This window comes from Fundulus heteroclitus, chromosome 20 (genome assembly GCF_011125445.2).
Source record: "Fundulus heteroclitus isolate FHET01 chromosome 20, MU-UCD_Fhet_4.1, whole genome shotgun sequence".
Classification (NCBI taxonomy): Eukaryota; Metazoa; Chordata; class Actinopteri; order Cyprinodontiformes; family Fundulidae; genus Fundulus; species Fundulus heteroclitus.
In genome coordinates this window covers 1,179,603-1,202,548 of record NC_046380.1, presented here as the reverse complement: position 1 = coordinate 1,202,548, position 22,946 = coordinate 1,179,603, and the positions used below count along the sequence as shown (strand labels likewise).

The 22,946-nt window shown below is 41.2% G+C and overlaps 1 protein-coding gene across 2 annotated transcripts; it reads left to right on the top strand.

Annotated features, from left to right (window-relative positions):
* The first annotated feature begins 693 nt into the window (after positions 1 to 693).
* Positions 694 to 2,718, top strand: LOC118567206 (tripartite motif-containing protein 35-like). 2 transcript variants are annotated; one of them, XM_036151731.1, is made up of 2 exons: positions 694 to 920; positions 1,042 to 2,718. In XM_036151731.1, exon 2 carries the CDS (start codon positions 1,059 to 1,061, stop codon positions 2,439 to 2,441), a length of 1,383 nt encoding a protein of 460 aa, XP_036007624.1. In that variant the 5' UTR covers positions 694 to 920; positions 1,042 to 1,058; the 3' UTR covers positions 2,442 to 2,718. The 2 variants fall into 2 exon arrangements, with proteins under 2 accessions (XP_036007624.1, XP_036007623.1); XM_036151730.1 differs by having other exon boundaries at positions 695 to 945.
* Positions 2,719 to 22,946: the final 20,228 nt, after the last annotated feature.

The window sequence follows — 22,946 nt, the reverse complement described above, 5'->3', positions numbered from 1 at the left end:
ATAGTTTTCAAAGATGTATGTTCTCTGGTGACAGTAATACGCTTCTGTAACAACTAATTAATGGCTTAATTAACACAAAGAGCAAAGCCAGGAGGAGGCTGGATCTGCCTCTGATGTGGCAGTGAGTGTTGGAAGCTGCGTCTCTATGGGTGGATGTTCTGGAGAAGAAGCTGCAGGAAGACAGGAAACTTTGTCTGGATCTGAGGAGGACGACTGAGAGGCAGGAAGAGTTATCAGAAGCAGCATCATCTGCTGGGTTCTGAAGCACAGATCTCCTTTAATGCTCCTGGTGGATGAGCTCCATTTTCTCCAGATTTTGCTAAGATATGGAGAAAGGACCAAATCTTCCCCCTTCCTTCACCAAGGAACTCTGCGTTCCTCTACCCGCCACACAACACACGATGTTCGAGTCTCTTAAAATTAAAGAATGTTTGCAATGACATGATGATCGGGTCTCAGACCAGCAAAAAGTGACACAATGTCAGCTTTTTAACTGGACCAGAAGACTTAAAACTACACTTGGTACCACTTGGTTAAAATGTTACTAAAACTTAATTTAGCAGCATGTTCATGTGAATGACCACTGCAGTATAAATCTCCAAAAATCTAAAGTCGTGTCAGTGGGAACCCTGATTCAGTAGAATCTAACCGCCTGTTCTGACCCGCCTGGTTTTAAAATTAGAACCAGCACCTGCAAATGGACTCTACACCGGTTCAATGTCAGAAATGTGTGGAAGGTAATAAACATGGTTATCAGTATTTTTATGGCAGCTGAAAGGTTAAAATGAGAACTTTGGACGGAAACACGCCTTCATCACGTCTCTGCAGAGACGCCTGGAGATCCACCTACAGAGCAGAACAGCAGCTTCCTGTGAGTGAAACCAGCTGGAAACCTCCAACACTGCTGCTCCAAGCTGAAGGTGAGCCGGAACCAGAACCCTGAAGGTGAGTTGGACCCAGAACATCAATCAGAGTCACTTTGAGGGACGTTAGTAGAGGAGGGAGGAGAACCATGACTGACTGGACCTTCTGTGTTTGCAGCTTCACTCAGAGACTAAATGGCTTCCAGATCAGAGGAGGATCTCTGCTGTCCGGTCTGTCAGGACGTCTTTCAGGATCCGGTTATTCTGTCATGTAGCCACAGCTTCTGTAAGGAGTGTCTGAAGAACTGGTGGAGAGAGAAAGCAGCACAAGAGTGTCCAGTTTGTAAGAGACGATCTTCTAAGGAGGAACCACCCTGTAACCTGGTTCTGAAGAACCTGTGTGAGACCTTCCTACAGCAGAGAGACCAGAGAGCTTCAGAGGATCTCTGCAGTCTGCACTCTGAGAAACTCAAACTCTTCTGTCTGGATCATCAAGAACCAGTGTGCTCCATCTGCAGAGATTCAGAGAAACACACCAACCACAGATTCAGACCCATGGATGAAGCTGCTGAGGATAACAAGAAGAACCTTCAGGGAACTCTGGAACCTTTAAAGAAGAACCTGGAGCTCAGGAAGAAAGTTCTAGAGGAGTTTGATCAGACAGCAGAACACATGAAGGTCCAGGCCCGACACACAGAGAGGCTGATTAAGGAGCAGTTTAAGAAGCTTCATCAGTTTCTAGCAGAGGAAGAGGAGGCCAGGCTGGCTGCACTGAGGGAGGAAGAGGAGCAGAAGAGTGGGATGATGAAGGAGAAGATGGAGGCTCTGAGCAGAGAGATAGCAGCTCTTTCAGACACAGTCAGAGCCACAGAGGAGGAGCTGAGAGCTGAAGACGTCTCATTCCTGCACAACTACAAGGCTGCAGTGGAAAGAGTCCAGCGCTGCCCCCTGCTGGAGGATCCACAGCTGCCCTCAGGAGCTCTGATAGACCAGGCCAAACATCTGGGCAACCTGGCCTTCAACATCTGGAGCAACATAGAGAACATGGTCTCCTACACTCCTTTCATCCTGGACCCAAACACCGCTGGTTTAAGACTCATCCTGTCTGAAGATCTGACCAGTTTGACTTCAGGAGAGAAACAGCAGCTTCCTGATAATCCAGAGAGGTTTAGATGGGATTCTGTCCTAAGTTCTGAGGGCTTCAACTCAGGGAACCACAGCTGGGATGTTGATGTTGGAGACAGTAAATTCTGGAAGCTTGGTGTGATAGCAGAGTCTGTCCAGAGGACGGCATTCATAGAGTCTGGATTGTTGGTTCTACAGTTCTATGGAGGTAACTACTCAGCACAATCTCCTTCATTTCCTCCCATGGATCTCTCAGTCCAGAAGAAGCTCCAGAGGATCAGAGTGAATCTGGACTGGAACAGAGGAAAGCTGTCCTTCTCTGATCTGGACACTAACACACACATACACACCTTCACACACACCTTCACTGACAAGATGTTTCCATACTTCTACACTCTGGATAAAGTAAAAATCCTCCCGCTGAAGATCTCAGTGAGCAAACAGCAGCTCTGATGTTCTCAGCATGAAGAACTCAAAGTCCAGATGAAACCTTGATGATCTGATTGAAACTCAGTGATTTTAAACAGGAACCTGGAGATGATCTGATCTGACTGATCATCTGAGGACTTGTTCATTTCTGCCTCTTAAACATTTTATTTTATCCTGAATCTTTGGTGGTTAAATGTCTCCTTTGTGTTAATCTCTCTAAAGCATTCACTAAATAAAGTTTGATTGATTTCATGTCAGGTGGGAAACAGTTGGCTGCAAATAAAACATTTATTGTCTCCAACATCTTGACAGCGTCATGTCAGTCTGTGCAGAGGAAAGTTTGTCTCTGATGCAAAGCTGGACCCAACGGCGCCACTAAGGTCCAACAAGCTTCCTTCAGGTTGGAGATGTTTAGCTCTGGTTCCTCGGTGTCCTAGGAGAGTCTGGCCAGACGAAAGGAGACATACAGTCTGGATTTATGGGAATATGGTTCCTGCTCGGTAAATATTCTTCAAGAACACCAGCAGCTCCTCTGGCTGATCTCCTGGTAAAGAAGAAGCTCCAGAGGATCAGAGTGAATCTGGACTGGACCGCAGGGAAGCTGTCGTTTTCTGATCTGGACACCAACACACCTTCACTGACGAGATGTTTGCACTGATTGGCACCGACAGTGATGCCAAAATCTTACCAGAGAAGATCTCTTTGATAAAAACAGCAGCTCTGACGTTTCCGGCTTAAAGAACAGAAAGTACTGGTTATAGATTACTAATCTGTGTTTTGTAGCAGACAAGCAAACATGTAGTAATCTAAACAGTTTGATTGGGTTTATATATGCTTAATCTTTACAGCTGCCATAAAACTGATGTTGAATGGAGTTGGGGACAACGTCTCCTTCCCTCTAAAGAACTTTGTTCATTTTGATCTGTTTTATTGAATCAGGGACACATCTACAACATGCAGGACAACAGTGTTTGAGGTCCGGATGAATACTCCTGTTATGGAACAACAGCTCACAATAAAATAAATAAATTAAACATTATGAAATAATTATCTACTTAAATAAATAAGAGATAAACATACAAAGTGAAAATCAAATACTGAAGTAACAGAATGTATATTAGATTATCACCTGTTTATCGGAAAATATTTTTAATTCTTCTTGAAAAATGTTAACCTTGCATGCAAGATAATGTTATGGAAAAATGATCACTAAAAGAGTAAGACACTGTTTCATTAAAGGGAAAGAGAGGGCTGGCCTTCTCTTTATTCCAAAGGCAAACAGCGTTGGACTGTTGGTCACTGTAACAGCTCAGTGAGGGGGTGTCAAACAGGAAACTGTCAAATCCTTTTATAAAGGCAGAAGGCGGAGGCGGAAGTTGACAGATAAAAAAATCTTTCTAAAAGACAAAACCCAGTATATATGTCAGGCAAACCCAACTTTGGCTGTTAGGCTACACTTTAACTCACACTGACATAGAAGATTCAGATGTTAGCAGATCCAACTTTAACTAAACTTACACTTCTGCTAAACATGACAAACATGTTTTGCACAAGGATTCGCATCAAGAGGATAAGAGCATAAAAAGAGCAATTTCTGTTATAATAAATGCTCGCAGTATTTGTGCGTTCACCAATACACCAGGATCTATCTTGCACCACTTCAACTGTTTGTGTCTGATCAAAAAATGGTTTCCTGAATGAAAAAAACTCATATCTATTGTATAGTTCCTTGGTTCTCCCGTACAGGAACCATAGCCTAGACGTGTGGGGAATTACATAAAAATCTAATCTTGGTCCCATTTGTATTGTTCTAAAAAGAGCCTATAAAGAACATACAAACCCGTTTTTCATTAATATGAAAGCCTTAGGAGTTTGTTGAAACTGCCAAATTTATGTATAATTTAATGGCGAAAATGGCGCTCTACACACCAAGAGGAATCCTACTTAATCTGGAGGGACAGACTATTGTTGTATAACAAGACCCTCCGCAGAGTTAGAGTAGCATATTTTTCATCATTAATTGAAGAGAATAAAAATAATCCTAGATTTCTCTTTAGTACAGTTGCCAAACTTACCCAGAGCCACAGCTCTGTTGATCCATCCATTCCCTTAGCTCTTAGTAGTAATGATTTTATGGGATTCTTCATAAATAAAATTGATGCCATTAAAAATAAAATAATTGGCATCCTCCCAAACATGATTACCTCGTCCTCAGTAAGTGAGGCAGCATTGGAGGAATCTTTAGAATCTGCGCAGTGTTTGAACTGTTTAGAAGCAGTAGAGCTTTCTGAGCTATCTAAAATTTTAGCTTCATCTAAACCTTCTACCTGTATGTTAGACCCAATCCCAACCAAGTTGTTTAAGGACATATTCCCTTTGATCAGTGGCACTATTTTAGACATGATTAATCTATCCTTAGTAAATGGATATGTACCACAGGTTTTGAAAGTAGCTGTTATTAAACCTTTACTTAAGAAACCTTCTCTTGATCAAGATGAGTTAGTAAATTACAGACCTATATCTAATCTTCTTTTCTTATCTAAAATTCTTGAGAAAGTAGTTGCTAATCAACTTTGTGAACATTTACAAAGTAATGACCTACTTGAGGAGTTTCAGTCAGGCTTCAGAGCTCATCATAGCACTGAAACAGCTCTGGTGAAGGTCACTAATGATATTCTCATGGCCTCAGATAATGGACTTGTGTCTATACTTGTCCTGTTAGATCTCAGTGCTGCGTTTGATACAGTTGATCACAATATTCTCCTACAAAGACTTGAGCATACTGTAGGGATTAAGGGAAAAGCATTAGGCTGGTTTAAATCTTATCTGTCGGACAGATTCCAGTTTGTTCATGTTAATAATAAATCTTCCTCAAACTCTAGGGTCACTTGTGGAGTACCACAGGGTTCAGTCCTTGGACCAATTCTCTTTACTATATATATGCTTCCGATAGGCAAAATTATCAGACAGCATGGGATTAATTTCCACTGTTATGCTGATGATACTCAGCTATATTTATCCATAAATCCTGATGAATCCAATCAATTACTTCGACTGCAGTCATGTCTTGATGACATCAAAAGCTGGATGACTTTAAATTTCCTGCATCTAAATTCTGACAAGACCGAAGTTTTAATCTTTGGGCCAGAGTCCTCAAAAAATAAACTTCTTAACCAATCACTTAATCTGGGTGGCATTAACCTGGCCTCTGGTAATAAAGTAAAAAATCTTGGTGTTATTTTTGACCAAGACATGTCATTTAAATCCCATATTAAACAGGTTTCCAGAGTTTCCTTTTTTCACCTCCGGAATATTGCCAAAATTAGAAACATTCTGTCCAGGAGTGATGCTGAAAAACTGGTCCATGCATTTGTTACTTCAAGGCTGGACTATTGTAATTCTTTACTATCAGGAAGTCCACAAAATGCAGTTCAAAGCCTTCAGCTGATCCAAAATGCTGCAGCAAGAGTTCTGATGAAAATCAACAAGAGGGATCATATTTCTCCAATTTTAGCTTCCCTTCATTGGCTTCCTGTTAAATCAAGAATAGAATTTAAAATTCTTCTTCTAACCTATAAAGCCCTTAATAATCAAGCTCCATCATATATCAGAGCTCTGATTACCCCGTATGTTCCTAACAGAGCACTTCGCTCTCAGACTGCAGGTCTGCTGGTGGTTCCTAGAGTCTCTAAAAGTAGAATGGGAGGCAGATCCTTTAGCTATCAGGCTCCTCTCCTGTGGAACCAACTCCCAGTTTTGGTCCGTGAGGCAGACACCCTGTCTACTTTTAAGACTAGGCTTAAAACTTTTCTTTTTGACAAAAATTATAACTAGTGACTCATGTTACTCTCAGCTACCTTTATAGTTTTACTGCTATAGGCTTAGGTTACTGGAGTATATCAGGATCTAATTTTCTCACTGTATTGAGTTCTACTGTTCTTCAATTATGCATTATGTGTTGTCATTTCTGCTTTAACTTTCTGTTCTCTCTCTTTTCTCTTCATAGTAGGTACACCTGGTCTGGCGTTCTGTTAACTGTGACATCATCCAGAGAAGACGGCTCACCTGCTACTACCATCTAATGTAGAACAGATTACTAGATCAATGTGTGCTTCTGTGCTTTTTTGTTTCTCTTGTTGTGTCTCTGTTCTGTCTTCTGTAACCCCAGTCGGTCGAGGCAGATGACCGTTCATACTGAGCCCGGTTCTGCCGGAGGTTTTTTTTTCCCGTTAATGGGTGGTTTTTCTTCCCACTGTCGCTTCATGCTTGCTCAGTATGAGGGATTGCAGCAAAGCCATGTACAATGCAGATGACTCTTCATGTGGCTCTACGGTTCCCCAGGAGTGAATGCTGCTTGTCGGGACTTTGATGCAATCAACTGGTTTCCTTATATAGGAAATTTTTGACCAATCTGTATAATCTGACCCAATCTGTATAATATGATTGAACTTGACTTTGTAAAGTGCCTTGAGATGACATGTTTCATGATTTGGCGCTATATAAATAAAATTGAATTGAATTGAATTGAAAAGAAATTACTGTCAGGATTTGTCCTGATGAACCTGAACACACACACGCCACACACGGAGCTTCGTTCTGAGTGTTTATTGAAGGAAGGATGGGTTGTGGAGGGAGGAGAAGCAGAGTCTATACCAGAATGGAGCAGGTGGAAGGTGAATGCAGGAGCCGGAGGACTGCAGGTGCTGCAGACCCAGAGAGAGCTGTAGAGCTGCGGGTGCTGCGCTGCTGACTGAGGGAGGCTTTTATAGAGAGGCTGGCAGGTGGAAAGAGTCCGAGCTGATTGAAGGCTGAACAGGTGTTATGCTGTAATTTACTGTAATATAAAAGCTGTATGCAACGAAATTTCGTTCTGTACGCACTCTGTGCATACAAAATGACAAATGAAGTTGTCTAAGTCTAAGTCTAAGGTGTGGATGATTAGTGGAGGCCGGCGGGACAGAGCTTTTGGCGGCCGGCAGAGCAGGAACTGGGGCGGCTGGCCAGGTGGTGTGCACCCCGTCCTCATATGCTGTGGTCGTCCCTGTCCCCGTACAAAAGATCCCACAGCTGGTCTTCATGGAGGCGGGGAGCTCTGGCCAGACCCTCCTGAGCAGCAGCAGCTGCACCTGCTGAACAGGTGTGGATGATTAGTGGAGTGGAGACAGAGCTGGGTGGAGGATGGAAAGTGCAGGAAAGGTTCAGGGTGCAGCAGGCAGGATTGCACCCTGACAGTTACCTGTTCATATCCAGGGATTGTTTCAAAGGAGAGATTTGCTTTATAACTGATTTGTTTTTTTTCTAAGCCGAAGATGTCTGAAATAATAAATCAAAACTTCAAAGTAAAGTTTTCTTTCAAAGTGTAGCATGTTATGCCATCACACCATAGCTAAATTGTGTTAATTTTGAACAGAATGTGACATGGGAAGGATTACAATTGGGTTGTGAGAAGGAGAGTTTCAGGCTGGGATGGCCTCTCTCTCTGTAAAACCAAACCACTCCCTCCACAGACAAAGGTCAGAGCACTCCTGGCAAAGATCTTTCTATTCCTGCAAGCTACATGGAACAGTGGTGTCTGCTTCTCCTCCCTGGGGCTCCAGAGGAGAGGGGGGCTAGCGAGTCACCCCTGCAAGCCACATGGTCTCCTTCCTGCCTGAGACAAAGGAGGAGAGAGTCCGCCCTGTACTAGCACCATGGGGATCGAGGCCTAGAAGAGCCCACAAGCTGCACGGAAACTTCTGTGAAACTCATCTGCCTGCTTCGATGGAGTAACAAAGGGGGGAGAAAATTATCGTCCTCTGTGGAGCGGAGGACCTGACTGAATCCGGAGATCCATCACCCAGATCTAAGCTAAATTGCACACTGACTTCTGCACAAACCAGCCATGAAGTACAGAATGCCAAAACACTTTGTTTATTTCTTCTCAGCCTTTACAGGAAAGTGGACTGCAGACGGAGCTGAAAAGCTTACAAAAGGACACATTTTTGCATGCTGAGGAAAACCTGCTGAAATCGTGACTGCAACCGGGTCAGAGAACGAGAAAGATGATTCGAGTTTGTTTTTATGGTTATAACAAAGGTTATGTCCACGAGGGTTTCATGCATTGATGGGATATTAAGGTTTATGTTATCACGGCCACTCATTATGGCTAAAATAAAAGCCAAAGCTTTTAAAATTAGCACCGAAATCCGCTAGCCAAAATGCTATTAGCTTCTGGTAATTTCCGGTTCCGGGGATTCACAAAAAGCCTTTTTAAAGCATAAAGCTTGCTTGGTTTTGCTCTGCCATCGTTTGATAATGCTATGAGCCTTATTCCTGCATTAATATGGAATATTAATGTCGATTTAAATGCGTTTTGGTTAACTTTAGGAGTAACCAATTTTAGCGACCGATCGCCACAGCGACCCCTAGCGCCCGGAGGTAGAATTGCATTGATAAAATCAAGCGATCCTAAAGGAAATGATTTTATTGAGCAAATCATTCTTTAAAATGTTATTTTCTCAAATAATGTTTTGTGTGACTCAGGATTTGCATTATGAATGAGTTGAAACACATACCAAATGTTTGAATTAGTAAGGCTAATTTAAGATCATTCCATGTTCTTTAAGATAAACTTGGTTCTTTAACTTAAAATGTTATTCAATCAACTAATGTTTTGTTTAACTCATGATTTGCATTGTGAATGGATTGAAAACATGCCAAATGTTTTTCTAAATTAGTTAAGCCAATTCACATTCATTCCATGCTTTTTGAATCAGATCTGCAGCGAACCAGGATTCACTGAATTATTCTGATAATGATCAACCACTTTTGTTTTGTCTTTTTGTTTCTTTTGCATGTAAATAGTTCCTTAGCTTCTTTTTATCTTCATTTTGCTTAGTAGTTTAGTTAAGTTTCACTAGCCTAGTGTCATGGTCTTTAGGTGTCTAACCCACATGCAGATTACACTTGAGAGAAGCAGAGCAGTTTTAAGAAGTTTATTCGGTAATCTGTCTGACAGATGTCAGGAGCGTAGATGACTCTCAGAACGCAGTGCTGAGGAAAAGACATGGGGGTCGGCTTGAGCGATCTGTGGGTGAAAGGCAGACTGTTAGGTTTGCAGAGAGGACGTGGTTCTGCGAGGTGGAAGAACGAAGGCTTACTGCCAAGCACTGCGACCTAGCCGGGGGAAGTGGAGTGGAGTAACGGACCTCTGAGACGGCGCCAGGTGACCGAGCGGCCGGTGGGCGGGCAGGTAATATCTGTATAGAGCAAGTCCGAGCAGCGGCGGCGCAATGGGTGGTCCGCTGACAGCTGGGGGTAACCAGGGCGGTCTGACGAAATCCTCTGCCCGGCGTGGTAAACCCAGGGAGCATCGGATGTTCATCAGCATGAGGAACGTAAGGGACAGAACACGGAGGAATCCGGACCGAGCTGCTCGTCTTGGGACGTCAGAGTCAGTACTAACCTGAGCACAGGATCCAGAGCGAGGTGGAACCTGGCACACAGGAGACAAAATTTTTTAGAATAGAAGCAGGCAAGTTTCACTAGCTAGGTGGCGTTGTAGCATACCAAACAGGGTTTACACTCTGGCATCCTCCCACTGTCAAGGCGCAGTTCTTATAGTGCCGCTGCACACAACCCAACAAGCTGCAGGTGAGTGCCACGCCCACCGGCGAACTCAGATCACCTGTGGAGAGAGCAGGGAAGGCAAGAAATGGCGGAAACTGCACGGTGCTGACACCTAGTAGAGAGGATTTGTTAATCAAAATATAGTGTTAATTCAGATAAACAGCATTACATAGTGATTTTCTCTGGATGTTCATTTTATTTCTGTTATTAAATTCTTAAACTTGAAAAGAAGTTGTCACTCCTTTATTCTCTGTGTGCAGGTTTTGCTGTTAAAAGATCGCTAGTGCTCGAATTTATCCCTTTCAACCATTGTCCTGATATCAGATTAAGAGCTGATCATCACCAGATGATACTTAACAGACAGAGAGTTATTTATGAAACATTAAATCCCTGAGAAAGATTTCAGTGTATAATTGCACAACAAGCAGTATTCGTCTGAACATGCAACAGCCAGACATCTGGGAACATCTGCACATATATTCTATGATGAAATGGCTAAAAAGCTTTAAAGCTGAGTGATGGCTGAGAAATTGTTGAAGTGTGAAAGGATTTATCGCTGTCAGTCAACCACACAGCTGCTTCCTGTGCTGACCAGATCTCCCAGTTGGAAGCATAATGGCTCAAAATGAGAAGGAGCAGCACAATCTAGGCTGTTTACTCACTGGTTCATTTCTGCACCACGTGTGTTCAAGCCGATCAGGAATCTGCAGCTTTCTAATAATAATATCATCTTTATTGTCATTGAAACATACATTACAACAAAATTTGTTCTCTGCTTTTAGTCCACCCCCTTGGGGAGAAGCTGGAATCAAACCCACAACCTTGTGATTGCCAGACAACTACTCAACCCATCAAGCCACAGTGAAGCTGATAAATCAGGAGGTTTCCACAGCAGCAGAACAGGACAGCCCATCTTAGCACCCATCCAGTCAGCAAGCCTTTCCTGCTATTTTTCTGAATCAACCAGAAGCTCTCATGAACCTTTTCTGCACCCTTGTACCAACAGTAGGTTCCCACAGTAATCCTACCAGTGGACATCCACACCCACCCAGGCCCAATGCCTCAGAATGACACCTCACCCTTAGGATGCTATAGAGGCAGCTTAGAGCTCATACATCCCACCACGGCACCATGAGCGGGTCACAGCCGAGACACAAGGCCAGCATGGCCGGCCCGGCCTCTGGTGCATCCAGACCACTCATCATGGAAACATCTCCTGTGGAGTCAGATCTGAAGAAGAGGAAGAGGAGGAAAAGGGAGAAGAAACAAAGAAAAGACGTGCAGTCGTTGTGTCTGATAGGCAACCGGTAGAAAACAGGGTGGAGCAGTGGCCTCTGCACAAAGGGACGGACAGCAGGAAGCAGGAAGCAGGAAACAGGAAGCAGGAAGAAGGAAGCAGGAAACAGGAAGCAGGAAACAGGAAGCAGGAAGAAGGAAGCAGGAAGAAGGAAGCAGGAAGAAGGAAGCAGTCAGCAGGAAGCAGTCAGCGTCTGGTTTTAACAGCGATCTGCTGGTGATACAGGCCTGTGCAGAGAGGCAGCCGGTAAGGCAGAGGCTTTATTTTTATGACCTGCTGATTGCTGACCTTATGCATCAGCGTTAGCTTAGCCTCCGGATGGCTCATCAACACCTGGGTGATGTCGGCTATCGCTGAACTTCAGTATTATACTGCATCATGTTTAGTGTATTTATCTGTGAGTTTGATGGCTGAATAATTTCTGCAGGGTGAGTTTTAACTAATGGATTTCATGACGTTAACAGTTAAACTATGAATAAAACATTAAATAATTATAACTATTGATATAATTGTGAAATAATTCAATTATTTATGATTAAAATTAATCAGTAAACAGTTGAAAAGTGAGCAAACAGGCTTCGACATGTGAAGCCTGTTTGCTCACTAACCCTAAATTTGAAATGTTGCACTTTAAAGTTTAAGAATTTAAGTTATTTTGTTAATTTTACTTTATTTAAGCACTTTTGTGGGTTGAGATTCACAGCTTAGTAATATTTTATCTGCAGTTTGAGTAAAAATAATTTATGTAAACTTAAATAATACAGGTATAGTAGTAATATTTATTTTTCTTCTGTTCTGGGTTGTTTAAAGTTTTTTACCTGCTTCTGGACCAACTCTAAAGAACGTTTCCTGACGCACTAATAAATAAATGGGAGATAAATGAAGATTTGGTCTTTTGAGAGGAACCCAGTAGTGAAAATCTGCGTAGATGCATTCGTCCCTTTCAGATGAGGAAGATGCACAAGTTAAAGGGAGAATTTAACATTTCCATTGGTGCCAACATTCCCTGCAAAGCAACAATGGGTCTGTATGAACCAGAGGTGGTTTCTGACGTTAAGCTTCATGCGGTTCATAATTCTGCAGGAACAAAGATCCTCCCCAGGAGACGATGTCCCAGCAGGTTCAGCCCAAGGTCAGAGTGAGAAGGTAAAAGAAATGACCAGAGACCAGGAGCTCCAGCTCAGACTCTACAGGCCTCAGTAGGCAGGTTAAAGGTTAAACGTCATGAAACTGCAACAGTCTGGTGGTCTGGATGGTTTGCACTTCAGTAGCTGGAGACAGAATTGAAGGCAGAACCATAAAAACCTGCAGAGATTCTGCACGTGGAAAAGACTTCTACAGGATGTCCTCTACATTTTAGATCTTAAACTCATCCATGTTCTGATCAGTTATTCTGTGTTAGAGTTTATCTATGGAGCCGTTTGTGACGGTGTGATAATCTCATTATGAAGCCTGTGTTTTATCAAACATTGAAGGTGACTGCATGGTAGGACTAAAGGGAAATGTGGTTTGATTGTGAAGGAAGCTGGTGCCACGCTGCTCTCCACCACACTAACTGTGACCAATAATTGATTTCTGTTTGTGACCCACAGTCTGTTTATGTTTCTGGGTGTTTCTGTGTCTGCATGGGCATATAAAATAAAGACGGAGCCAGACAGAGGAGGTAGATGGAGGAAGAGTCTGATTGATGGTGTGCCTCTCAGGACTCAGTTTAAACCAGGAGTGGGGGGGGGGGTGATCTCAGCTACAGGAGCGTGTAATAACTGCTGAGGAATTTTAATGGCTTCAAAGCCCTCAGAGATCTCCTCAACTCCTCGTCATCCATCTCCCTGCGTTAAACTGTCTGTGTCCGGCCTTTCCATTTATCAGGGCTGCACTGCTCCGCCGTCCCTGAATCTGCTTGCTTCTGCTCACTCAGCTCACTTCAGGTGAATCAGCTGCTCCAAACCATTCAAAGAGGCATGAATCTCACATTCTCATTGCAGCTCCGCTTCCAGCTGCACAGAAATCCCATTAAAGATGGATTTCTGTGGGTGTGAGGGAGAAGGATTGTTGCAGCTCTCCCATGCTGCAGCTGTGAGCGCTGACATGAGCCTGGCAGAGAGGAGAGCTCTGAGCATGCGTGTTCATGTTTGCACAGAATAAGGGGAATTATTTACACCGCCTCTCACGTGTCGAAGCCTGTTTGCTCACTTTTAGCTTCTCAGGGAGCCTGTTTAGACCTCCATGTAAATTACACAGTTCTGCAACATGAAGATTTCAGGTAGCTGCACAATGTTTTACATCATCCTGTAAACTGACTGCTTCCTGTTCGTAAGCTTCCTGTCTTTTGGTCGTCAGCATCAGTAATGTTGAACATTTCAGTTTTTGCTGATGACTATTTGCACTTTTTAAGCTTCTCATGGAGCGTTCCTCTGATACATTTATGCAACTGCGCTGTAATCTGCACAATCTGTAAAGGCACTGCTACATCCATCCATCCATCCATCCGTCCATCCACCATCCATAATTCATCCATCATCCATCCATTCATTCATTCATCCATCCATCCATCCATTTTCCGTCATGCTTGTCCCTGTTGGGGTCCTGAGGGGATACCTTGGTGTTCTTTTTGACCCATCAATGTCCCTGGATTCCCATTCAAAACTTTTAGGTAAAAATCGCATTAATCACTTGAGAAATGTCTCCAAGTTGAGGGCAATAATTTCCAAGTCTGACCTGGAGATGATTATTGATGCTTATATTATTATTGTAACTGTCTTTTCATTTGTTTTAACAAACCAGCGGTCACTCGTCTCCCGTTGGTCCAGAACGCTGCAGTTTGAAATCACCATGTCTTGGTGTGTCTGCGTGTTACATGTGATCCGTGTGCTTTCTGAGCCGGTGTCTCACCAAACCTTCATGACGGCCACACATAGAGACGGTAGAGAGCAGAGGTGGGGACTGGACTCATCGATTTTATGACTTTAGACTGGACTTAAAAAAGTGTTCAGAGACTCCAGACTTGACTTGATATTTTACCCAAAAACTAAAGCTTGAGACATCTATCATTTAAAAAGTGTGCCCCGTTGATTAATTTCCCTCAGTCAGTCTCTACAAACGCAGACGTCTGTCTCACCACTCTGTACGTATGTGTGCGTCAGATGCAGCACAGCCAATCAAAATGTTCCCAAGAGTAATTTCCTTTGGGTCTGAATATGAAGTTCTGTTGTTGCATTTTTCACTGAATATTCTGGAAATTATAGTTCAGAGAAGGACTGTTCTTGAAGTTTCACTTCACTGTTTTGAAAGGTCAGTTACGCTGGTTTCATTACGTGTTGAAATAAATACTGATTTAAGAACACACGCTCTATTATTTATTGTTTTGACTTGAGACCTGACGGCGCCCCCACTGTTCCAGGTAAAGAACTGCATCAGATTAGATTAGATTAGATTAGATTAGATTAGATTAGATTAGATTAGATTAGATTAGATTCAACTTTATTGTCATTACACAGGTACAGACACAAGACAACGAAATGCAGTTTAGGTCTAAGCAGAAGTGCAATAGCAGCAAGTGCAGGATAAACAATGGTTCTATAAGTACAGGACATGGGTTATTACTGAATAAATATAGAGATGGATACTATTATAAACAGAATTTTACTGATAGATTTGTCCTATGTATATAATATATAGATAACTATTATTGTGAACAAAATTTATAGCTGGATATGTACCGAATATGCATGTAAACCAATGGTAGACGTCAGAATCAGCTTCATTTGCCAGGTATGTGAACAGATACAAGGAAAATGTACAATCCTCATAATACGCTTACACATACAATAATACAATAATACAATAAAGCAGGATTCAAACATACTTTCAATGATGCATCTCAATAATCCAGGTAAATACAAGAAAAGGAGATTGGAAATGTCCTCTGGACGGATTTGTCTGTAGAGATGCAGGTAAACTGAGTCTTATTAGCAAATGCAGCAAATTAACTACTTATAAGGCTGAGTTTACCTGCAGCTCTACAGACTGAAGAAGTCTTTCTGAGAAGACACAGAGCATCTCAACAAAGATGAATCCATCCAGAGGACATTTCCTGTTTGTTTTTTGTATTGTCTGCAGTATAGAAACACATGAACTACACACTATAAAGACGCAGGCAGATTGAGACAATAATGTGATGAGCAGGGAGCAAAGGATGCAGGAGGAAATATTATTCCATTATTGCTATTATTATGTTCATGGCCGTGATGTAAAGGTGAACATACAAACGCTGATGAGTGCAGAGAATGCTGGAGGCAATGCATCTGCTGTACAGTTTATAAAACAATAAGAACAGAGAAAACTGACCTGCACATTTTTATCAGTCAGCTGTTCATTAGAGTGATGATTCAGTTGGCAAGAGACACTAAATATTCATTTTTACTGTGATTTTACACTTTGGTATCAGTTTTTATCAGTCATAATACAATTGTATTCAATACTCTTGATAAATTCTTTGATAGTGAAACACAGAAGAGTGGATGGTTAGTTCGTTTTGTGACATTTGACGGATTGAAACCTGGACCTACTGCTAATGTTGGTCTTCCTGGTCCTCCACATCAAACATCACCACAGTACCAGGTAAAGGTGAGGATGACGATGCAACCCTGCCAACGGTCAACCAGTTGCTTGAGCAACCAAAACAGTTTATAAAGATCTACCTGAACAACAAGGGAAGAACTACGGATGATGTGTCCAGGTGTTTGTTGAGTCCATGTTTGCTCGCAGGAACAACGTAGTGAAAGATGTCCTCAGCCTGTCTGAAGATGTTGAGGACTTCAAATCCAGCCTCCAGTTTTCTGCAGCAGACTTTGATGATCTGAAAGCTACGGTTTTCAGCCGAGGTGATTTTAATCTGATTATCCAGCTTCCATTAACCACCTCAGCAAAACTGCATAATATGGACAATCAAGAAGAAACAACATGTTGCTTAACGGAGTTCCTGATGAGAAATCTGAAGCAGGAGTGAAACTGAGTCCAAGGTGAAGACAGTACTTCTGAAGTCTGAAAATAGACCCAAAACTTATTGAATTATTGGATAGAGCACATCAGGCTGGAAACCATGATCAGTCAGGGAGAGCCAGGTCTTCTGTGATTGAACTGCTTCGTTAAAAGGACAAACAGGCGATATTAAAGAGAGCCAAATCCCTAAAAACGGCACAAACATCTTCATTAATGAAGACGTTTCTGGAAAAGTTCACATGAAACGAAAAGAACGACTGCATCAGCTGAAAGAAGAGAGGAAGGGTAACATTCTTTCTGAGATATGATCTACTGGTTCTACACCCTCCATGATTTAATTAGCCGTTAAACACGATGTGCCTTATATCTACAGGTATTCATCTCATAACATCTACATTTTGTTTCTTTTTAACTTATACTGATTTAGACTTTAGCCTATATGATATTGATGAGAAGGAGAGGTCATATAATATAATATAATATAATATAATATAATATAATATAATATAATATAATATAATATAATATAATATAATATAATATAATGAATCAATTGATCCAGATAAAAAAAAAATAAAGTTTTGGTCTAATAATATTTGCAATTATTATATTGAATCTGACTTTAACATGTTCATTAAAAATTTAATAGATCAGTGTCAGTATCTAAATATACGCAGTTTACCCAAATATGTAGATAATCGCACAAACTTTAGAAAATACATTTTCAGTGCTTGCTTTGTCAGGAACATGGCTCAGAGATGATATTTCACAGATTTATACGTTACCTAAATATAATCCATCACATTTATGTAGAAAAACCAAAATGGGTGACGAGTTTCTATTTATATACATACGGACTTTGAATATGTTGAGAATAAGGATCTCAGTATTTGGCGTATTTATGGCTGACTGAGGCGCTGTCATCTACTTTGGAGATGATAGGTGTCAGAAATAAGGCCTGTATTCTGCTTAGATTTTAATATTAACCTTTAAAACATGAATCAAGTTAAAGTGTTGATTTTCTAAATTCAATTTATGTTTATTATTTTATCCACTTATTCATAAACCAACAGGGATAACTGACTCATCTGCAACTTTAATTGATAATATGATTGCTAATTATTCTATTAATCAATTCTGATTTATTACTTACTGATATTTCAGATCATCTTCCAGCATTTCAGTTTTTTACAAATACTTCACAAAGACAAAGTTAATTTAAAATGAAACTCCATAAATTTACTGTTAAAACTGTGGAAGCCTTTAAAATCTCATTGGCAAATGTCTCATGGGACGAGGTTTTCAGACATAATGATGCAGAGATGGCTTACTGGACATGTATTAATATTTTTATGTCCTTTTTATATATTTGTTTTCCCTTTATACAGAATAAAAAATAAAAACAAAAACAGAATTTTTAAACCATGGATCACATCAGCTATTAAAAAGTCTTCTATTACCAAAAACCAGCTATATAGAAATCTCTTATCAATTCTTCTCCTTTTAATATTTCATCTTGTAGAAAATATAAAATTAGTTTATTAAAATCCTGAAAGATGCCAAGAAAAAAACACTTTTTAGAAAAGTAGAAAAAAAATCATGTAAAAATGGAATAAACCTGGAATATTATAAATGGCTTAATAAAAACACTCCTCCAGAGGTATATAACCTCAGTAATCAGATGGCGTCAGAAATGTTAGTAATCCTTCTGATATAGCAAAAGCTTTTAATGATGTTTTTGTTCATATCGGCCTCTCATTAGCTGGAAACATTGAATTTTCAGACGAATCCATTTCAGTGAATCGTCATCATGACTGTTCTTGTCCTCCAAATCAAAGCTGGCGCTCCGGGCCACGCTGACATAAAGTGGCTTCCTGTATTACTGAGCTCCTGACACGCGTCGCTCCGTCTCTGACAACAGCAGCCAGGCCATTTAAAGGTAGCTACTGTTAAAGATGGAGGCTGGGATGGAGCTGAGCATGTCCAGGACGCCGGGCTGAAGTCCACCTACAGGATCTTCTCATCTGTCCCAGGAGGAGCTGCAGGTTAGCATGGGCTGCAGAACCGTCACGTCCAGGAAGGAGGTGAGTCGCTTTGTGTGCACAGAGCTACCAAAGCTAACAGCCAACCTACATGCTTCTTCACTTAGTGAGCTTTAATCATCCAGATCATTCATTTTAAAGACAGAAACTAATTGCCAATTAAAGACTGAATTCCTGCTTTGTAGCGTGTTCAATAGAACAGAGTGGAGCAGCAGCTCCAGCAGCGTGCTCTTTGTGTTCCTCTGTCCTGTCTCTCCTCCCTGAATCCCAGAGGAGTCGCTGAATGTGAGGCTCTGTCTGCTGATGAAAAAGCTCAGCAGCCACAGACTCGTTCTGCTGCAGGATTTTATCTGCTGAATGTGCACGCAGCACGGACACCTGCTCCCTGCCCCCCCACTCCTTCATGTCGGAGCTCCTTCCTCCGGCTCATCACGTTCTGTAGGAGTTTACTGGACAGAACCGCTGGGATTAAAGCGCAGACGGGGAACAGGAGCCGCTCACAACCACACATGTTCATACAGAAAAATGTGTTTTATAGTTGATATCACTGCTGGGTTGTGGCGTTTGGACCTGAACCCCCTCAGGGTGCTTCCTGGTATTTCCCTTTGTCTCAATGAACTGCTGTGTCTCTCCTCTGAGGCAGTTTTCCATTTATTGACCACATGAAGCTGAAAGACTTTAAAAACAAGCTGCTCACTAAATACATCACATGTTTTACTATCCCTCATATTACACAACCATTTTAATTGGTTATTGTGACCTGTAGTTTTATTTTTTTAAGTTAACCTGTTGCTGCAGCTCTTTGGGATCTTCCTATGTTGCAGCTTTCCTGTTTTTGGTTTTGCTGATTTGACTTAGAAATCATAAATCTCAGTCTAATTGGATTGAGGCTTTCTGTGGGTCTGACTCCTGCAGTGTCTCTAATACAGCGATCGCCATCTTAAAACAGTTTAAAAGGAAATGTGGTACAATTTATACAGAACTGTAAGGAAATCAATTTACATCCAACTTAATTCAGTCCATTTGAATTATTTCTAATCCAATCAGATTCTAATCAGATTCCCTGCAGTTCAGTTTCCTCCAAATATAATCCAACACCAACAGATTCAGTGGTTTTCGGTTAGGACAAAGCTTTCTGTTCAAGGAGGAGAGCAGATTGCACCAAACACTGGATGCAAACCTTCATCCTTAGCATGTATGTGGTGACAGTAGGAAAGAACAACTCCCCTGTAACAGGAAGTAAAAACCTCCTGCAGAACCAGAACCAGGCTCAGAGTTAGTCTCCTGCAACAAGCAGCTGATGTCTGAGGACAGAGAGACAAGAAAAACTTTGTAAGGGAATGAAGAATGAGAGAAACCTCATAGTGAAGATAATAAATCCAGATAAAGCGAACAGGGAGAGCAGAAGAAAGTAGAGAGAGGAAGCAGTCATTTAAAATTTAGAATTTCCCTTCTAGTCTGGTCCTGTGCTTCATAATGTATGAAGTGAGCATGTGACCTGCTTCTTTAGAAATCAGTAAAATCATCGTTATTCTGTCACAAACCCGCTTTGTTTCCAGGTGAATGGTCCGTCTTTCAGGATGATTATAGGCGGTTTGTTTAAGGCCGTATAAATACACTCGCGTGTGTGTGAGCGCTCAGACTCACCACTTTAATGGCAAAGTTAGAATATGAAGGAAATAAGCTTCATGAGCCTCTGTAACTGACTAAAGAATAGTTTTCTACCTCAGGGAAAGAGGAGAGACGTTGTGCCGAGGAGAATCCACGGCTGTCCATCAGCACCTCCGTCCGGTCAAACCGTCCTCTGAGAACACCGCTGTGAATTGCTTTTAACAGCTTTTACAATTCCAAGAGGTAATTTTGATGTTTTTCAGGCCTTTATTCGTCTGTAATCACCCTCCAGGTTGCTCACACGCCTGCCTGGCAGAACGGGCAGCTCCTGAAAGCTTTCTGCTGTGCAGCCCGGGCTGCATTCAGCCATCCTTCAGTCGGCTCCTCGCTCACAACGCTTTGTGCTTTCAGTGAGCTGGAGCTGAATGAAGTGGTAGGAAGGCATTAAGTACATGTCTGGAATGGAAATGTTAATTGAGCTGTCAGAGGAGGAAACAGACCAAAGAGTAACAGGCAGAACTACATGTTTATTCTGGCCTAATAAATTTAATGAGCTGCCATTAAAACAGCTTTTGCTGCCAGGACTGAAGAGTTTAAAGAAACATTTGATCATTTTTATCCTTACGAATAAACTGCGGCTGCTTGGGTAAAAACAGGCCAGCTCCTTGTCAGAAAACACGTCGACACAACTTGTTGGCATCAAACTGTCCCGGTGGATTAATCATCTCCACCAGGAGCAGCTGTCTGCTGAAGCGCTGCCTCTCTGGGACAGGATTCCTCAGACGGACACTGATGGAGTCTCAGCAGGCGGCAGACATGCTTTAAAACATCGTCCTAGTCAAATCAACGCACAGCAGCAGCGTCTGGTCAGCGATCCGTTTCAACCGGTTCTGCTTACGAGGGTCGACACACACACAGCTACAAACTGGAACAGAATATCCTGCTGTCTCAATAAATTAGTCCTTCTTAAAAGACGAGGACAGCACAGACATGTTCTCTCCAATGGATTCATCCTCTGTTGTGTTAAAATGTGGAACCATTAAGCTTTGGACCAGAGGACATCGTGACGAGGTGTTGGTTTGTGAGAGATAAAGGCTGGGCTCTAAGAGTGAAACCTAAAGCCAAGTCTAAAAGGTTCTGGTAGCAGTGTGAACACATGAAACCAGAGTAATGTGCAGGTTAAACGTATTATTCTCATCAGAGACACTGAAAATCCTGCTCATTTGAACACATGAAAAAGTGATTAGTGAAATAAAAGAGTGGACAGTCATCTCTACTTTAGCTTTAAACACCATTCACAGTTTAGGGAATCAGAATCTGAGGTTCCTGAGGTTTAGCTGGACAGAAGATCTCAGGGGCAATAATTCACCTTTAAGTAAGTTTTCACAGAACAACCGCTTGATTCAAGTAAAGGGGTTATTTAAAAGAACAACTTTAAATATTTAGTTTGCTTAAAAGAACAGCAGAGCTGAACATCATCAGCATAGAAATAATTAAAAAAAAAAACATCAGAAAACTGCTGCTTTTGTTCTTATGTGTGAACATAGTTCCTTAGTTTCTTAACTCTCAATTTGTTTAATTGTTCAGTTAAGTTTCACCAGTCTAGTAGAGAAGATTTAACCCTAACCCTGATTTAAATATAGTGTTAATTCAGACAAACAGCATTATATAGTAATGTTCTCTGGATGTTCACTTTATTTCTATCAATAAAGTTTTCACTCCTTTATTCTATGTGTGCAGAGTTTGCTGTTAACAGATCACCAGAGCTTGAATCATTGCTTTCACCTATTGTCCTGATATCAGCTGTCTGGGCTGATATTCACCAGATAATACCTAACAGACAGAGAGTTATTTATTAAGTGTTTAATCACTTAAAACATGCCTAATGGCACAACAGTCAATAGAACTGTCACCACACACTACATTCTGCTTCACATCTAACCCACCAGCCTTTAAGAGTGAAGCCTACAGGAAATATTTATCATTTATTTATGTGTTGTAACTCCAGACTGTGTCTGTAGCCACAGGTCTTTACATTCTGCCTCCCTGGCTCCTAAAAGGCTGTAGAAAAAACACTATATGGAAGTTATTGTCCAGTCCCAGCATAATTTATTCCCAGTGAAACCAAGTAGAGGAGGGTGTAATCTTTATTTCCTCTTGTCCTGTGCTGTGGGTGAGGGATAAACATGGTGGGGAAACGCATGAGTACAGATTTCAAATGTCTCTTTTTAAAGAGGGAATATGAGGGATGAAGGTCTGGACAGCAGTCCCCGATATTAGACCCGAGAAAAGCCCCTTAAAAGTACGCACCAACATTACCGTGTGACTAAAATGAGGTCTGATTGTTGAACTGCTGCAGAACTGCTGAACTATAACCCATAAACTCTGCACAACATTCGCATATTTGCACATTTTGCATCATTGCATCTCCATCCAGCATTACAAATGCTGCCGAACTCTTAGTTTCTAAATGCATTCTTGCATAAATGCCCTTTGCACAAATCAAACTCTGTACATACAAATGGTTTTAAAAATACTCACCTGTACACTGTGACTTCTCCTGCATTGTCTACATTTAAATTGTTTACTTTTAAATCACTGCTGCACCTTATACTGTAATTTAAATCTACTGCAATTTACAGGCTGTATGCAACAAAATTTCGTTCTGTACGCACTCTGTGCATACAGAATGACAAATAAAGTTGTCTAAGTCTAAGTCTAAAAAAGAATTAATCCCTAAAAAAATGTTAGTCCCCTTGAGATGTTTTTTTCTCTCTTCTAAATTACATTTTTTTATGCTTTTTTTCTTTTTTACCTGTAGTACTTTGAGATCTTTTGATGGAAAGTGCAGTATGAATTAAATGTATTATTATTATTATTATTATTATTATTATTATTATTATTATTATTATTATTATTATTATTATTATTATTAAAAATAATATAATTAAATAGAAAGAGTAGAAGACA

What these genes read in the sequence shown, in the direction of transcription:
- LOC118567206 (XM_036151731.1), top strand. Translation starts at nt 1,059, where the DNA reads ATGGCTTCCAGATCAGAGGAGGATCTCTGCTGTCCGGTCTGTCAGGAC.